A 19,427-nucleotide genomic window follows, 5' to 3' on the forward strand; every position below is an offset into this window, starting at 1 on the left:
GAACCTCCACATTCTGGGGTTTTTTTAACAAACACCCGCAATGATACATATTAACGAGTTTTTCCGGCTTTCCAGAATAAATGAGGGGGTGAGTCTCAGTCAGCGCAGCCACTCTAGCTGGATTACAATGGCCATAGCACAAACACTGCGTCTGGTCATGCCGGACACTCGACAGCAAAAAAAATACTAGTAAACAGCTACAAAACAAATACCAGCACCAGCTTCTGTTAGAGTATTTGTGCATCTTCCTGATATTTTTATTTGCGAGGCCACCCAACCTTGCTAATCTTGCTGCTTTGAAAAACATAGTTTATTAATGATTTAGCCTAATGCATAACTACTGAGATAATGGAAGGTTATTTAAAACATGACATACCGATTATTGGATCTCCTCTGAAGGGCATTTTTGATAGCGACAACTTTTCAATTAAAGTGCAGACTGTAAGAAAATAAATTTGACAACTGGGTAAATAATAATAAAAAAGAAATTGCAGCAATTTTGAAGATATAAGCACATCAAGTTCCATCAGCATTAATTTTAAATTTAAGAAAATTTGCAAATAATTACACTTGTGATTCTTACATACAAAAACCCCCTTCCATGCAGTAACTGTTCTCTGACGTGAGTTAGTCATTCCTGCAAATTCACTGTTTGGCGGGATGGTGTTCCCCCCTCTGCCACATGAGGTGCGTTTGTATGTATGACCCACCCTTCTGTTTCTACACCAGTCTGTAAATGGCTGCGTAGTATCGCTAATCATAAATCAACTTGGACAAGGATAATAGCACAGCCTCTAAAAAACTACTCAGATATATATGAAAGGTTTCCTGCTGCTGCTTGGCATTTTTTGGACCTCCAAGGAGTGGCATCTGTTCACTGCACAGAGCCAGGAGCTATGGAACTGGATGCAGCTTTATTTCCTTTGGTACTCAGAATACAAGAGAACGTAATTTTAATAATTAAGTCCCATTATTTTAAGTCTATAAAATTAAATTAGTTCTACGCTTACAAAACCACTTTCAGAATAGAATTGTCTTAGTGTTTCAAGGCTACTTTGGGGAATGGAGATTAACACAGAAAACACTGCAAACTTTTACTATGCCATAGCTTGACTCCTCTGCTCAAAGGGAAACTCGGCACTTAGGAATTACAGGAGCTGTCACCTCCTGGTGACTAGTTCAAACGTAACAGATTGCTATAGATCCCTACTCACGATCCGACTGCTTTAGAGTTGGTGGAGGGTTGGTAGAGAGGATAGAGAGAACAGAACCAGCTACTGTACAATGCCACCTTTTAGTTTTCCTCTCCTCCTGCAACTTAATCTTTGGGTCTGCCCACAGTTCATCATCATCTTCATTCATAATCAATGCCCTGGGCTCCAAAACTACTCTTGAATTCAATTCTCACTAGAGTAACATCACACAATCAGGCTGCCTGTGCTCAAACTCCATTCAATACCTTATTCCAGCTTCTTTGTTCTGTTTCCCTGAGGTGTGCCAATGTGACTAAACCCAAGACTCTTGGGGTTCCTCCTTAGTTCTTTACGCTCTGTTGTGGTTGAGACCATCATCTTCGTTAGATATGCAAGCAATTTGTGGAACGTTTTCAATTCTTCTCTTATTCCACCTACACAGTTTTATCATGCCAAAAGAGTCCCTTGTTCAGAACTACAAAATACTTGGCTGCTCAAAAGCTAAATGATATTACAAAACCCTACCTATTCTTTCAGCCTGCATTTTCATGTCACAAGACTGCAAGCTCATTCAAAGACTGCAGACATCCCCTTGCGCCCTTCACCCCTTCTGTTTGATCACTCTTCCATCTTGGTACTGAAACTCCTTTACCCACTACGTTTAGATGCCTTCACACCTTCAAAGCTGGAATCTGCCAGGCAGCACTTCTTCTTTCAGCCATGAGCAGGAAATTCAAGTTGGCATCATTTCCCGATCCACCCAGGCTACCTGGACGGACAGTTCTTCCTGCACTGCTCTTCCTTTTTACAGTGGTTCTGTATACAATAGTCTGTCTTCAAAATCCACGTGAACAACCCATCACCTTTTCTGCGACACCACCCTTCCCCCAAACCGTTGTTTATACAGTCTTTATTATTCGTCACCTTTGCATGCACACGTATAATGGTAAAATCGCTAGATACATGATGGCATGTGTCTTAATGGACAGATCTAACTCTTCTGGAGAGGAATCCCAGTAAATCTATGAAGGAAGCCAGTTAATTCAGCTCTGAAGAAAGCTCTCTGAGTGCAACAACGGAAGCAGAGAATGTGTGACATAAACCCAAGAACTACCTCCAGCTCTTACACAAACAGGGTTATTGGCAAGTGTGCTGGCAGCCAGTTTGCTGGTGTACCTGTCTTCCGACCGGCCTCCAAACTTTGTTATTTAATTACTGTGCACACTTTATTTATGCATTCAACACAACACATGCGAAAAAAACAGGGAAAAAGTAAACAGAGGAATTAATTCCTGCACATTTTCTGCTCTCACACCACAGATATTATACTCACCAGCTGGTCTCATCAGTTCTCCACCTAAACCCCTGCAAAGCAGAAATAGCCATCAGAGAGTAACCTAGCACAAGCGATCTGAGCACGTTGTCTACTGAGGAAAAAACCCCAAAGCCATTTCAGGATGAAAGCAGGTCACTAAATACCTGCAGTTTTGTCTTTGACCAACTCTAAAATACCTCTTTTTAAATCAACGGTGATCTTGACTTCAGCATGATTTATACAAAATCTTCCTGAATATTTAAATTCCCTCTTGCAAAAAAATGCAGTCCCAGTCTTCCTAACTTTTAACGTGAATAATAAAAGACTGTGAAGTTCACTTGCTTCAGAAGCACTCCAAACCTGCGTGACTTGCCCCAGGAGTTTTCAGTTTTACAGCCTCTACAAGCTCCTGACTTCCACAGCTGAAAAGCAATCACATGCAACTTTTCAACAAAACCTTCGTCTCTGGAAACTTCACTTCCCAGTTCCCATTTTCACAAATGTTACCTGGTTTACTTTCCTGGCAAAGTTTTTAACCCTTCTCTCTTCACCCTCTCCTTCCCCGCTAAAACCCTCTCCTAGGTGATTTTGCATTCATCACCACAAGTGAGGGGTAAAACCTTCCAACACATCAAAAAAGGGAGAAAAACAAACAAATGTTCCAAGACGCTTCAGACCCTTCTGAAATTAAGTGTATGGTGCTTAAGGATGGTCTCCCCAGCTCAGACCTCAGGCTTGTCCAGCCCACTCATCCTGGCTGAACATTAGCCTGGCCACGGAGAGCACTAGCAGGAGAGTCTGAACGAGGCAGAAAGTGGGGAGAGGGAGAAGCGCCCTGGAGACAGCAGGGCCTGTTTCCATTCTTTAGCCTCTCATGTCTCCTGGCCTAGAGACATCTCCTCGCCCTGCTGAGCAACGTCTGCTGCTTACACGGATAGCCTCAAGGTGCCGTGAGCACTGCTTGGGGTGCTCGGCTCGGCGTCACCTTCTGTGGCTTATATTTTCCATTTTATGAACCTTTGACCCCTGCCCTTCCTTTGGTCATTTCCTCCCCCGACTCCTTATTCTTGTCTCCCTTCACTTCTGCTGGAATATTTCCTCCCTGAGGTGTGCCAAACCTTAATCACCTGTTTGCATGGCCATGCTCTGGCAGAAGCTCCCAGCAAGGGGGAGGAACAACAAAGGCTTTTTTGTTTATTTGGTTGCTTGGTTTGTTGGGGTTTTTTTTTTTTTAAAAACTTTTTCTTCCCTCTTCTCCTCATCCCTCCCCACCATAAAATTAGTAGCTATGCTCAGAAGGCAAACGTAGCAACCCAAACAACTCTTACAACTTTGTTCTCCAATTTATCCTTTTATATGAGCTTCAAAAGCCTAAACATTTTAAACAAGTTTTTCCATTCTGTACAAGTAGGTGCCTCCCATAACATGCACTTGGGTTTCTGAAAGCTCAACATTTTCATTGGTTTTTCAGGTAATGCAGAGACGCCAGCTCCACAATATTCTCATTTGCCACATCAGCACTTCCTTTAATTGGGAAAGTTTTGCTTCAGACAATTGATACATTAAGCTGAATGTAATAATCCACAGTTTATCATCATAGGAAGCAAGCACAGGTTCCACATCCCCATGCCGATAAGGTGTATTATCTACCCCACCTTCCTCCCATGTTGTCTGCTGTCCAGCTTCTAAAAACTTTAAATTAGAAAACAAAGAAGTGATGCAAGGAGTCAAGACAGCAGCAAAAAACAGAAGACTGATGTGCCAAGCCTTGCTGCTTCTCCAGTGTTTCTTTCCCCCCTCGTTTTGTCCTCACCCATTCCTTGCCCTTTGTCTGTTGTCTTACTGCAAATGAGTATAAAATAACGATCTCGTCAATTTGTGTGGTGTGCAACAGTCTGCTGATGCAAGGATTCAGATACGGACTTCTGTGCACACTACAAAGCAACAGCTGAGTCATAAAGGCTGCTCTTCTCCGCTTCTTCACGCTGCCAATAAGGAAGTCAGGCCACTTAAAGCTGCTCTTATGTTAATAATTTAACAGCTACCCCTTCCTCCAGCATTACATCAACTCCATTTAATTTCAGAGTTTAGAGCTTCACTGAGGATTGTTGTCCCTGTGCAAGAATGGAGACTGGTGACAGTGATTTGCGTACGATTTCCATGTAAGCAGAAACTATAATCAAATCTATCTTGGAAGGCACTGCAATACTGTGTCTTCTCCTCTGCAAAACTCTTCAAGTTATTTCTTGTCTAGACAACACAGTATGTCCATCAATATATCTATTTTTTTCCCCTTTCCAGAGCTCATACATATTTCAATTTTAAGAACTGAGAATTCTATCATAATCCTAGATCTCTCCTCAGTCAGTGTTTAGTTTGTCAAACATGTTGCACATCTTTCTATTAACTTTATCTTGCTCTACAGTATTTCACTAAATTAAAAAGATACGGATCTACCTAATTCAGAGATTCTGAATTTTGCTGTACAGTCAGTATTCTCTCTTTTTCCTTCCAAAGACACATCCCCAAGTTGCATCACATTAATAGATATACCTGTTTCAAGGTTTAATTATTAATGCAATTTGTAAACTGACTGATGCAGGGCTCAAGTTCTCTGAGCTCCTAAGCACTCCTTCCTATGTGCAGCTCCTGGAAACATCCCAGGACGAGTCACAGTTCATTTCTGGAAAATGTAATCAAAATGTATAATGCCTTACTGACATTCAGAATTCATCTTTAAGATTATACCAATAGAGTAACTGAAGCCATTCAGAAGTGAATAGCATCTACACTTTTGTAAACATCTGAATGAAAACTACTGGAATAGCTGAAGACATTCAATTTTAAATCCTCAATTTCCAGGAATGAGTATCTTCATCTCCAGATGAACAGCAGCCAGTTATTCCCCACGGGAACTCTTTGTCTCAAATGGAACGGAGGTCTCTGAAGAGGCCCAGGTTGTGCACTGACTGGGCTTTGGAAGGACAAAACGGCTCCATTGCAAGGGGGACAGAGGAGGGAGGAGGTACCTTTGAGACAGATGAACAAGCCTGTGTATTTAATACAGCTCTTATGGTCATCCCTTGAAGATGGAGAGAATAAACCATACTAAGCTGACAAACACCTATTTTTAGGTTACTGTAAATTTATACGCCGACTGTACACATTTTCTGTGGTATCCTAACACCAGAAGACTACAGGTGAAATCCGGGCTCTGCGGAACTGAGAGTCTTCCCAGTGACCTTCAATCAGTAGCAGAAGAATTTCACCTTATAACTCTTCTGAACACAGAACCGCACCATCTCCTAGAGCCATTGTGCCACTGGACACAAAAAATAATTCAAACTTGGAAGAATTGTTAAGATGAGCTTTGTAGCAAGGCTGGAATTATTTGCTGACTAAGTTAGTATGTCTAAAGAACTCTCCTGCTTAGATGACTGCCAAGAAACACATTTGCCCTGAAACCATCAAGATTAGTTCCAACCTTAAAGGTCTTTGAAATGAGACGAGTCTCTCTTTTGCCCAGCACCTGTCAACACCTTCGGGCTATCTTCCTCTTGTGGAAAAGTTGAAACTCTGAAGATGACGGTACAACTTACGCAGACTACTACTCTAAAACCCTAAAATTGCTCGTCTCTCAGCTGTCCGTCTAACACGCACAGCCAGTCGCTTCATATGTTACAAGAATGAGATCAGAGCAAAACTCGGTGCACGCAGCACATTGCACGAACTGAATCATCCTGCGTGGGAGTCGCTAACAAACACTCTGCGTCCTGGCACAGCCCACTCTGATGGGAACCCTGAAGGCTCAATAAACAGAACATTTGCTGAAACACAGAAGTGCAGTGCAACTACCTGGAAGGGGCCCAGCATATCTGTCTGCAGCACTTCCACATCCATCCCTAAACTGCCTCGTTACCCAGCTCTGTGTATGAAGACCTGTGTTGTCAGACTCAGAACCAGCTATAAGAAAGGGTAAAAAAATTCTGAATATCTATTCAGCTGAATATTCAGTCAAGATCCTTATATCAGATTTTTATATTAACAGAACTACTATTAAAAGTATTTTTTTCCTGAGGATTTTTCGTATTGAGAACCAGTACAAGGTCTAATATGCGCTACAGAAATGTATCTGCTACACATAAAAGATACTAACCATGCTGCTTCAGTGGCAGCGTGCTAGAAACCAGGCTGACCATTTACACCGTGTTTAAACTGGCAGACTGACTTGCCAGCCCAAGTAAGACACATCAAAGCAACAGATGCCACAAGTTTGTCTTAGGTTTTTACATATAAAAGTAATGTCTAAAGCCAATGAAATACAGCTCAATTTTCCTAACTCTAGAACCTGTATAGCACAAAGCAGGCACAACAGACAAACACTCTAAGTGGCACAGTTTGCATATGACTTGCTATGACCAGTGCCCATCTAATACAGAAAATCAGGCCCTCTGCGCAATACCCGACTGGAAGTGCACATGCAAATGCTTAAACCAACCAGCTCCTCAAGACAAACTAGTGCATCAAATGTGTCAGAAGCAGGACTCATGGAAGGAAGTACATACTGATGTGCCTGGGCTTGCATTCTCCTTTTTCAGCGTGCTACATAAACCCAGAGAAGGACTTACACAGGAAGACAGAAAGATACTTGCATTTAAAAAAAAAAAATACAGTAGAGGAGAGGACTTAGTACAATTAGTATAAACAAATTTGATTGCTTCAGCTACACTCAGAATTGAGAGACTGTGCAGTGTAACTCCAAACTTGGACTGCGTCCTGTCGGAAGGAGAACTCACGGCCACCATTCAGAGTCAGGTTGAAGACATTACAAGAGCTGCTAAACACAGTAAGATGGTTCATTATAGGAAGGTCTTCATTACAGCACTCTGGCTTCATCTTTTCAGCTTGAGGTACTTAGGGATTCAATGGAATCCTAAACTTTAGGCAAACTCATTTAATCAAGACCCATTTTCCAGCTTAAAATTTCTAAATTACAACTTAAAAAAAAAAAAAAATCAGTTTTTTTTTTTACACTTTACTTCCTTTTCCCTTTCTCACAGGCCAATGCAATTTCTGAAAGCAGCTTGATCAAAGCACTAAAATCCATTTGGTCCACAAAAAGACCAGAAGTGAAAGCAAAATATCTCAGAAACAGTTGAGAGATGTGGCCTGATGCTTTTTGTTGATGCAGTTTAAAAACTAGAAACATGAATGAAACACACAGGTTTTCAACATTCCTACAAGATGGTGTTACACTGAAAATTCCCGGTAGCAATTTCTCAAATGAAAATCTTTGGAATATTACGTGCAATAATTACTCATCACAGAACAAGTTTGGCTTGTTTCTCTAAATGCTTGCCCAGCAATACTCAAATTGCTGGTTTGTTTTTATAACCTAGTTTATTTTTCTGGTCCTATTTTAAAATATTTTATGCATACCGATATTTTAAAATATGGATTACAGTAGGCATCTCTGTCTCAGCCTAAGTATTACAGTAAACAGCCGTGAATCAGTTTTGCTTGGAGTTGAATTAGAAGTCTTATCTAGAATGAAAACATTTCTGTAGGCATCTTATAAATACCATTAAGTGCAAGAAGTGCACATTATGACAAAAACAAATTACACCCAAGCTCCACCCTGACATTAAAGAATTTATGGGAGCCAAGACAGCCACCCACAAAGAGACTAATATACAGTATCAGCATTAAAACCATCCGCCAGTACAAGCTAACTTCGCAGTGGAAGTTTCACATCAGGACGTATGACCCTGCAGAAGTAAATTTTAACATTTTTTCAGAAAGCTTCAGGATATAAAATCTTACGTAAAAACTCTCCACATTATAATTAATAATTACATCAAGAACTACTTCAGGTCTACTTTCTTCAGATATGTTGTGTGCAAAGAGGTGAACTAAACTGCCCAAAAGCTCAAAGAATGTCAGCTAAAGCAGAACCCCCCTCATTTGCATATACAATCATTAGGAAACACAAATCATTAATTATGTTTCGATTACCTTAAATTTAGGAACAAACTCTAAAGTCACCAGTTTTAATTCACATTTACTTAACAGTTATTTAGGCAAACTCCCTTTATTCCCTGGAAGCTTCAATAAATAGGAAATGAAAAACAACTCAGTGAAAACTCATTTACATTTGCTTTGGCACTAGAGCTGAAAAACTGCATTGAATCTTTTGTAATGCTCCTGACCTACTCGTTACACAGGATGAAGAAAGTCACTCCAGGATTTAAATAGAGACTCCTTTAAAAAATAAATGAATAATATTTGGACTCATTAGTGAAAGGTCATTTCTACAGGCCGAACCCGAGGTACTGCACCTCGGAGGAGCGATGGGGAAGAACTCCATCACGCGCTGCGAAGCCACGGATTAGGGAGCGTACTCTGTTTCACATTCCTGCCTTCCTGTAACTGTCCCTATCACAATATCGAGACCAGCACTGACCACTTCCCCATTAATCTACCCTGCCTGTGACTCGCACTCTCCACACCACAACCATCTCCAGACGACACCAGCCTCTGTCAGAGGGAGACAAAGCCGGAGGAATGGGCAGGCTTGGCTGCTGCTGAGTGAGAGACGGGCAGTCTCTGGGACTGTACAGATCCACACCCCCCTTGATCCTGCTGGTTTCATTACTTCTAACTGATAGTGTCCAATATAAAAAATAATTTTTTTGCATCTATTTTCTTACCTGTATAACTGACGGCTGCAAAGCTGGGGGGGAAAAAAAGGCAACAAACATCATTATTAGCAGAGTTTGTTTGATACAAGTGTTTTCATTTTTCCTCCTTGAATGCAGTGTCTACGTACTGTGAGCTAAGCAACTGGGGATTATTTTTAAAATAAAATTCAAAGGAAAAATCTTTTTAATAAAACCTCTCTATATCCATTTGAATTTTACATTTAAAGAAAATAAATTTCACACATCCATAAAGCACTGATTTTCTTAATCTCAGATGCTAGCTGCTCCTCCACATGCCATGGAAGCTAGTTTGGCTTTTAAAAATACATTTGCTTTCCACAGTTGGCCCTTTTAAAATGACAATATACTGCATTGTCTAAAAACTAAGAGTAACTTTGAAAGCTATAAATTAAACAGCAAAAACAAAAGTTGAAATGTGACTGAAAACATGACCTCATTGTTAACATTACTGTAGGCCATCTTCCAAATACAGAGACAGTCAATTTTGTATGCAGTAAAAACCAAAAAACCCACATTTTTTTAAAAAGTTACACCAACTTAGAGGATCAGTTTTAAGAAGAGACACCAGCAGAAACTGGAAAGTGGCATAACAAATGAAGGCCACTGCAACAGCACAGACACTGCTGAGCAAGCTCTCAGGCATTTCAACACGCAAAAGTTAAACAAGGACAAGGATGCTCCTTCAACCTGGAGCAGCAGCTTTCCCCTAAGCACAGGATTAGACAGGCATGGATGTCTCTCAAATTGCAATGGGTAAACGGTGAAGCCAGACAGCTTTAGCACCTCAGAACTGGGACTGAGGTACTACAGATCCTGCAGAACGCTGAGGTATTGTCTGTTCCATTAGGGGAAGAAACAGGAGCCAAAGGAAGAAGACAACGTCATGGGATGACTTAATTACAAGGACAAGTTAGGCAAAATTATCTCTGTAGAAGCATTTTAAATTGCTATGGTCAGGACAAGATGTCATTTGTCATAAGCAGAGATAAAGGCAGTGCATCAGCTGAAACACAGAGTATCGCTTTTGAGAGCTATGAACAGGTAACTTATGGACGTGAGGATTTCACAATGAAATCCCAAAACCCAGCACAGAAAGTGGCTGAGCCAAGAAGAGGGCAGAACAGAAGGGGACCAAACACCAAATTTCACTGGAGGATGACACATGGCCGAGGACATCCAGCTCTCAGTCCGTGCCCAAGTTCCCATGGGTGAGACTGTTTACTTTGGGCGAGGGGAAGAGGAAGATGGAGAACAGTTGTCTGAACTGTTACATGTAACACAACATCAGGTTAAAAAATATTCTTGCTACAAACCTCTTGATGGATTTGCTTGAGTCCCTCCAATGATTTTTCATTGAAATAATATGTTATAGATCTGCAAAGGTATACAAAATTTTTAAGACTGGATGCCTAATCATGCTACAAATGTTTTTTCTTTCATGTATATCTATCTATCCATCTATCTGCACCATTCAGCACCAAGAATTAAATCAGTTCAACTCAACAAGCTCTTGAAGAGGTATTCTCCAACACCGAAGACAAAAGACAGTCCCCGCACAAGGAAGGCAGCATGCTTATGGGGAAAGGGGATTTAATCTATATTCAAATAACAACCCTGAACTCTCCAAGTAAGGCAGCGAATGACTGCAGTTTCCTGATGATGAATTTAGACTTAAGTTTGTAACCTCACAGAATAAAATGTGAAAACTTGGCATGACCAATCAAAACAAACAAAAATGCAATGGAAAAGAAGTAGAGTAAAAGAGATTTCCGTAATTATACTCAGGAAGCTTTCAATAGATGAGACATGAAAGACATGAAAGGAAAATTTATAGTCAAGATAATCTTGCATTTATACCTATTATTCTCTTCTGCTAGTTTACACAGTGCATGGGTGATCTCAGCACAGGCAAGAATTGCCCCATGGCGTGTGTGCAGATCCGTACCCACTGATAAAGGCAGAAGTCTTGGCAAAACTGAAAGAGATTAAATAATTTATTTTTTCAAAAAAACCAAAGCATAGTGACAGATCACAGTTCTAAATGTAGTTATGTCTGCCCTGAAGTAACATGAGAAAAACATTTCTGGGAAGTCAGGCCAATATACCCTAGCCACGATATGAAAACCAGTTCCTAAAAACGTGAGTGAATTCTGAAAAGCGTACTAAACCTCTCCAAGAAGTTTTGTATGCACAACTACCTCCCTGTTTGGAGTAAATGAAATAACATACTTGCTATTAGGCACTGGGCTGCCTGAGCCATAAGGGAAATTAGGCTTGTACCTCCATGGCATTTTACTTCCACGTAAACTGCCACCTTCCCGGTCCCCCACAGGGGGGCCAGGCAAGATCTGGGAGCACAGACCCTCCTGGGTGTCGGCTGCTATCTTTCAGCCACACCAAAACGCAGCTAGTACAGCCTCAGAATCTTGAGTGGGCCGACCCATGGATCCCAAACTCACGCTAAGAGACATTTGATTGCACACACAACAGTCAAAAAGGAATCCTTCTGAAGATGTCGGACTGGACAAGACAAAACAGATCCTCCCACCCCTTGTGACATCAAAGCCACATCAGCAAAGCAGGAGGCAGGAATGTGAGGGCTAGCTGCCTGCATTGTTGCAACACAACTACACCCATTTATTCATCTTGGAACTGGCAGGGCCTCGTGTAGCCAGACAACTGAAGTCCAGTCACCAGATGAAAAAAAGATCCATCAGCATTTCATAATTTTCACATAAAATCTGAAAACTGGTAAAGCTGTTAGTGTCACTGCACTGCACTGAGTTGTAGGGGAAATCTTAATTTGTATTAAAGTCATAGGGCGTGTTTAAATCTTCTTAAAACAGTTTTGCTCCACAAGCTACAACGCACGACACAGCACGGTATGCACAACGTATTTGTTACCTACCCACACTCGCCATGTATTCAGGAGCCCGTGGAGTCAGGTTATGCAGAGTTTTGGTTGAAAGTTCTCGAATAACACTGAAGATATAAAAAAGCATTTTTGGGGGTTAGCAGTTTAGTAGAAATAATGTATTAGAAAAAATAATGTCAGGAGGGGACTCGTGTCCCCAGCCAAAATAAAGAGTCCAGCATTATTAAAAATCACCGTATTCGCTGTCCATCCTATGCTTCTCCCCCTCAAAGCAAGCCAACAAACCAAACCGCTGGACCAAAGAGCCCGCCTCCAGCTAGCTGTTAGCTATGTGAATAGAACTTATTGCTGAAAGAGACAAAGAAAAACTCCGGTGTGGATGGTAGGACCTGAGGGCTCGTTCTGTGCTTTGGCAGGGACGCTACAGTAAACTACTATTATTTCTCATGATGCAAACTATTATCAGCACTGATACAATCTCATTTGTATTATATGTACACATTTTAATCTCCATGAACACTGAATATGACTAAGTACCATCTCTATGCCTGAAATCTACTTTAATTATGATAATTGCATGGTGATGCTGTTTACCCCTCACATACACTATATGCCCTACAAATGTGTTTTATTAATCCATTAAATTGAGGTCATGGCAAAAAGACAAAATTCATAACCATCTTTTAAGTGGCAATATGCTAGGGAGGTATAGATGACATCAGCTTGTCCTGTTTCCTTTGGTCAAATGCTATTGCAAACTCTAGCATTAAGTACAACTTACAAAAATAATCTAGGAAAGCATGAGATGCAGAAGAGTCAGTTCCAAGATATTAACTATTAGACTTTATGAACTTACCTATCCCAGTGGTTAATCTTCATGTTAACTAAATGATCGATCATTGGCTGTGTATACTCAGGAAAGCCAGCGATATACACACTGAAAAAGAAATGTCCGTATAGAGAGAGCATGGAATCAGTATCTGTGCATTTAACACTAGCTACTCCAAAGATTTAAATCCTCAAGTTTTAAAGCAATCAAAATACTTAAACATGCCTTCTCCTGAATGAGATGTGGCTGAACAAAGTAAAACCATAGGAAAAATTTTACAATTATTGAAAAGAATTTAAATCACTTTTGTAAAACTTAGAGATTCTTTATAAAAACTACTATACATACAAAAAGCTTGACAGCAACAAAAAGCAAAAATGAGCATTAAATTCCCATTGTTACATGCTAGTAAAGCTAGATGCGTATATTAACTTAAACAATTATTTCTGATTGGAGAAAAGTGAAATTAAGTTATAGAAATGTGCTACATCTTCACAAATACAGTGGTCCAAAATTGAATATGGGGGTTTAATTTGTCCTTTTTAAAAATCAAACATACACAAAAATTCAATTCTGACAAAAAATGTTAAGGCTGCAGGGTGAGGACCTAAGATGTAAGGGACTCCAGAATTCATTGTCTAGGTACCTAACTTTACAGCCACACTCGCTTTCCAGTCCTCAGAAGCATCAACTATTGAACGCAAAGGTCAGCAGAAGTGAAATGTTTTCTCAGTACACCTGCTGTACCTTCAATAATCTTGGAAAGATTATTTACCATCGGTAGAAAGTGTCTGTGTCAAAACGGCACGCGCAAATGGACGAAATTAAGGACACATGGATTACCTTAACTTCACCTTTTCATATCTTTTGCGTGATTAACTTTGCAACCTTAACAGTGTTCCAGTAATCTGTGTGCGTAATTAGAGGCAAAACAAAGCCAGAAGCCAAGCGCTGTTGCATGTTACCCTACTGATATCTACGGAATTCATCAGAAGAGGAGGAATCCTTAATCCACAGCACAGACCTCAGTCACTTGAGCCAGTACAGGCTACAGCAGTACTAGCTACCACTGCTGTGCGCCCTAAAGGGGGATCAGACGGTTGGTTTAACTGGTTGTTGATGCCAGCAGAGAAATGGTAAAATTCATTACTCGTGTGGGCCCTTTCCCTGTTCTGGAAGAACATGCAACAACAGACACATTTCCCCTGCCATATTTGAGGTCTCCTCTCTTCCTTGTAGTTGCTTTTTGGGACCTACTTTTAGCACTCGCCATTCTTTCCATTCTTTTTAACCTGAACTTCCTTGGCCAGCTCATTAAAGTTGATCTCTCGGGCCATATCTGCAGCTCAACCCCACTTCCATTTTAGTTTAGAACTGTCTGTAACTACAGTCCTCATCTTTTGTTCCCTGCTGTGAATTCAATGCAAGTAGCCCTGGATACAAGTCTAGCCTTCCTGATAACATTGCTGGTTAGATTTTTGTATCCCACTCCACTCAGAAGCTTTTTCCTTAACTCTGCTTTTATCAAGCCCAGAACTCCTGGAATCACATAATCTCTTTACTCCCAGTTCATACAGAACAGGTTTCCACTACCTTCCATCCTCAGAAAAAGATTGGGCTGTTTGAGCTGAATCCTCCAAAGAACATCAGCAAAAACTTTCAGAAAGGCACCCAGCATGAAAACATTGCATAAGAATATTTAGATTTGAAAGGATATAAGCAACTATTTACACAGGCACATATATGTCATATATATGTAAAAACACAGACGATACTGCCCTCTACACGCATATATCATCATTTATTAACCAGACCCAATTCAGCCATAGAAGCAGACACATCCTTTTCGAGCTTTGGTTGCTCACAGGAATCTGGTGGTACCAACCTTCGCACCTGCACAGCTTCCTTTTACACAGTGCCATTACGCTGGCACACAAAGTGTCCCAGGATTGTTTTATCTGGGTGGGGGAAGGACAGCTAAAGGTTCTAGATCTGGAATGTGAACCTCCAGCAGCCTTTTCCAGCTACATAAACACCACCACCACCTTAAGGCACACTGATCAGAAAGGTCCATTCTTTCTACCATGTCGTAATGATTCTTGTTTTCTGTGCAGCCAAATATATACTTATGTACTTTTCCTTTGACGTTACTCAGACAAAAATAAGGAAATAATTAAGTATTGACCCAAATAATGACATCCTGCTTGAAGAGGAAAGTGGTGAAGATTTTAAAGGTAATATAATGAATGATATGACATACACTTTTCAAAGGAGAGTTTGATGAATAACTCCAAACATCATTTCAAGGAATCATGCTAATAAATGCCCAAGATTATTTATAAAGAATTTAAAATTTATTCTTTCAGTTGCACAAATTAAAGAAAGGTAGAAGAGTGGAAGAAAGAAATCAACAGTCAAAATACTTTCACTTAGGTAAGTAACACTCCTACAAAAAACTCTGGAAGCAACAATGAAGAAAGTAATAAATGAGCACTTGGAAAAAAGAATAATTTGCAATTCAGCTCTCAAAAAGCAGGGAGAACACAATTACTCTCCAAGCCAAAATTATAAAAGAGAAAACAAAAACTGCTTTGTCAATTTCAAATATTCTCAATATTCTCCTAGCACAAAACACCAAAGTTTCAAAGATCACACTGACGCTTTATGGACCCAGAGCAGCATTGACACCAGGGCAGTGCCTTTCCCCATCGCTGCTCAGCAGGCGGGAGCTCTGCGGAAGAGTGTAGGAGGAGGGCGTGGACCCCAGAAGGAACGACAGCAGGTGAAAGGTGAAGATACGTACAGACCGAGATGATTACGCACAAAAGGGACAATATGGTGGTGGACAAATTAATTTAAAAAAAAAAAAAAAGTTGAGGAGAAGATAGAGGGTTCCATTGCAAATGATCTTTAAAAACTGCTCACCAGGAGCTGGCAAGGGAGTATAAACCATCATATACCTGTCTGCTGTGGCTGTTCCCCAAGAATATAACCCCTGCAAGCCTTTCTACCCTGCTGGCTTCTGAGCAATGTGCAGCTCCATAGGGAAATTTATCTGGCCTGTCTTAATATGGTCTGAATCACCTTCTGTAGGTGCCTGTTTCTCCGCACTAGCTACGGCGGGAGGCTAGACATCGAGGCTAGACTGTCTGTCTTGGACAACTAAAGGTAGAAGCCAGCCCTCAGACCTTTTCATCTTCTCAGGAGGAAGCGCAGTCTTGTGTTCATTACAGTCATCCTGTGCACCCAGCTTGCCTCTGAATCGCCCTGACTTCAGCACTACTGCCTTTGCAGATAGCTGACCAGAAGAGCACATGCTACCCCAAGAGGAGCCACGGATTTCTGACAGCACCGCTCCAGTTTCGATATTTCCCATTACGTCACTTGCAGACTCCCTGCTGCAGTGATCAGCTTGTTTGTCAAACACTGCTTTGTACTGCGGTTAGATTTTCACTAAGCTGTCTACGAAAAAGACAAGCTCTCAAGTTAAAGGTCTATGGACAGACCATTAATTCAACAATTTGTGCACAGTATTTTTTTAAAGAGGCATTAGGGGTTTTTTTACCCATATCAAGGTCTATCTGTCATTGTGACCGTCTCTCCTCTTACTACAACTCTTCAAAATCCCCCAGTCTTCTCTAAACTTGATCAGCTTAAGCAGTTTTGTGAAACCTGTAAATATTGCCTCTCAGCTGCCCCCTCCAGATAGACAAGGAAATCATGGTCACATTTTCACCACGTCTTAAGCATAATAATCGGTCTGATGCAGAAATAAGAAAAATCAATTTTAATTTATTCAAAACCAACAGTAATAAACATAATGTCTAGTGAGGTGAAACAATCAGACAAATATTTCATTATGTGAAAAACGTCCCATGTGTTTAGGAAAACTAATGTTTGGAAGCTTACCTTATAGTCAGATAACAGTTAACTCTGTTACCAACAGCAAAATAATCAGCTGCAGTTAGAATGTCTATGCCATGTGGAAAAGTGCCCTACAAACATCATAGGGAAGAAGGAAAAAAGAAAATATTATTTAAGAAAGCAAAATACTTTCCAAATAGGCAACATTATTGAAAAGAAACCTCCTACTGCTCTCCAAACACTGAAAAATTATCTAATTTCTAATTTATAGTAAAATCACTTCTAGTAAAGATATAAAGGATATTGGATATATAAACATCAAAATACTGAGCTTTGCTAATGAGTAGATGATAAACAAAGTACACGGCAGCAGAAATACAAGTCATGTCCAAATATGTATTTGGTGAACGCACACGTATTGTGACAAAACTTATTTCTCTAGAGGAAGGTTTAGAGAAATGTAGACAGGTTTTCAGGTTATGTAAAGGAAAAGGTTTCAGCTGCAAGGTTTATGAAGTATCAAATTAGAGATTTAGGCACCAAGAAAGGCATCACATGTAGAACACACAGAATTCAATTACTTCTATTTGTTTATATTTAGACATGTATTTTATGACTTACTTATTTATTAACGAACTAAAAAAATGGGGTTAGTTAGTTTGTTTTTAAAAAGAACACTGGTTCCCAGCAAAGCCTGAAACACTGAAGTTTCACGCTTCGGACAACACTGCTCAAAAATTTCTGGTTTTAGAAGATAAACATCTTCTTAAATATGCAAGCGCCATCCAAAGATTCCCCTTTTTATGTAAGTCATACAACTAGGATACTCAGAATGTTGATTGACTCTGGCTGATTTAATACCGCATTATGCAGCAAGGCTGTGTTTTGGAACGGAGGAGGCAGCAGAGCCTCCGCAAGCCATAATTAAGTACAAATGGAAACCAGCCAACTGAGAGACACTACACCGAAAGCTCGCTTACAAAAGGGGCAATCATATGATATTTAAGCAATAAGGCTACGTGGACATACAGGTTCTGGATATGATACACTTTTGTTTGTTTACAGCTCACTCATCCCTTCCACATGAGGATACAGCCATGCAAAAATAGTAGAAAATATCTCTAGATCTAAGCCCGAGTAATTAAAGTCTGTACTGCAAGCAGTGGGAAGCTGTCAGGTGCTGCAGAGGGCTTATTCTGGGAAGCACAAAGCCAACACAGTTCAAAAAAATGAGGCTTGCAATCTGACTGAACCAAGGGTAGACAAAATATTTATGGCTTATCCCAGAGACTACCTGCAAGCCCCAGTAACTCAAAGGTGCTCTCCAAAAGCCTCATGAAACACTGACTAGGGAGAAGAACATACACGTGAAACTCCTCACGATGATGTATAACCAAACACAAGACACACTGAAATCTATCAGAATTTCATACTGTACGTAACGAAACTCACAGCTCAACTGTTTCAGCTCTAGCTGCCAGTTGGACCTGGCGATTCATGACTTGGCTGTAAGAGTGCCAGTCTGATGCCACCTCACCGAAGGTCATGGTGCCACAGCGCACAGTGAGACAGCAAAATTCATGCCACCCGGTTCAGGAGTACAGAGGTCATGGCCGACGGGAGAGACAGACTTCAGTGGGAAAGCTAACAGTTTCGGTTCTGCCAGGACACTTAAAACCTACTTCTCCAATATAACAGAAGTGTGTGTGTTTCTCATGACTTGTGTTTTAAAAAAATCTTCAAAGTTTTCATTTACATGAAGTGTAAGTTACAACGGCTTCTTTCTCTGAGGCCATAAAAGCAAACTCTCCAATTCAGGACACGTTCAGTTGAAAGGTGATGCAGGCAGGAACCAGGAAGTAAGTAGGGGCAACTTTTTTCTCCACCTATTTAGTATCAGCGTTGTGACTTTGGATGGAGAATATGTTTTAGCTCCTTCCAGTTCAGGGGAAGAGTGTCCCTTTCAACACTTTACATCCACTGATTAAGTAACCATTTTCCTAGGCAGTAAGGACTGGTACAGTAAGTAAAACTGCTGAACTTCTATGGGAACCAGCTGGAGACAGGTAATGTTCTTCAAGCAATGAAAACTTATTATTTCACTGCAAACTCCTCCTTAACATGCTGACATACACACTAAAATTGTTGTGTGATTTACCAGCACTGATGAAGTTGAAATGTGGGTCAGAGCAGAGTTAATAAGAAAAGTTTCTGGCTGTAAACTAATGTAGACTGTACTCCTCTGATTAAGAGATAAAAAGCCCCACACCATTTTGGTGACATGGAAGCATTTCTAAACCTGCAGGGCCCAGGAGCCCTGTCCCACCTGGGACTGCAGTGACAGCGAGGTGTTTACCTCATTCAGCACCTCACGGAGTGGAGCCAGGCTGAGTGGCTGCATGATGACTAACTTCTCCGGGGCAGGAACTACAGACCCAGGGCACAATCATGCTGGCTTCTACTTATCACAGCCCTAGCTGGGTCAGGTCACCAAAAACATCCAGCCTCTTCCTGCTAGTCTTCTTGCATCCTTTCTCTGCTATAACCTCATTCTATCTAGAAACATCTGCACTAGCTACTGACGCACTCTAAAGCCCCACAGTTCTAAAGGAATAATACCCTATTATAT

The 19,427-nt window shown here is 40.7% G+C and overlaps 1 protein-coding gene across 1 annotated transcript in view; it reads right to left on the bottom strand.

The window, feature by feature from the left end:
• The window catches only part of TBCD (tubulin folding cofactor D), a gene marked incomplete at its 5' end in the record, with an annotated part of 93,904 nt that overhangs the window by 30,196 nt on the left and 44,281 nt on the right, over positions 1-19,427 (bottom strand). The window contains 8 exons of the mRNA XM_010136695.1: positions 377-439; positions 2,527-2,558; positions 9,219-9,241; positions 10,544-10,604; positions 11,088-11,205; positions 12,139-12,212; positions 12,962-13,042; positions 16,844-16,929. Of these exons, the coding sequence (XP_010134997.1) occupies positions 377-439; positions 2,527-2,558; positions 9,219-9,241; positions 10,544-10,604; positions 11,088-11,205; positions 12,139-12,212; positions 12,962-13,042; positions 16,844-16,929 (538 nt within the window). The remainder of the gene's footprint in view (positions 1-376; positions 440-2,526; positions 2,559-9,218; positions 9,242-10,543; positions 10,605-11,087; positions 11,206-12,138; positions 12,213-12,961; positions 13,043-16,843; positions 16,930-19,427) is intronic.

Source organism: Buceros rhinoceros, unplaced genomic scaffold (assembly GCF_000710305.1).
Source record: "Buceros rhinoceros silvestris isolate BGI_N320 unplaced genomic scaffold, ASM71030v1 scaffold7325, whole genome shotgun sequence".
Lineage (NCBI taxonomy): Eukaryota > Metazoa > Chordata > Aves > Bucerotiformes > Bucerotidae > Buceros > Buceros rhinoceros.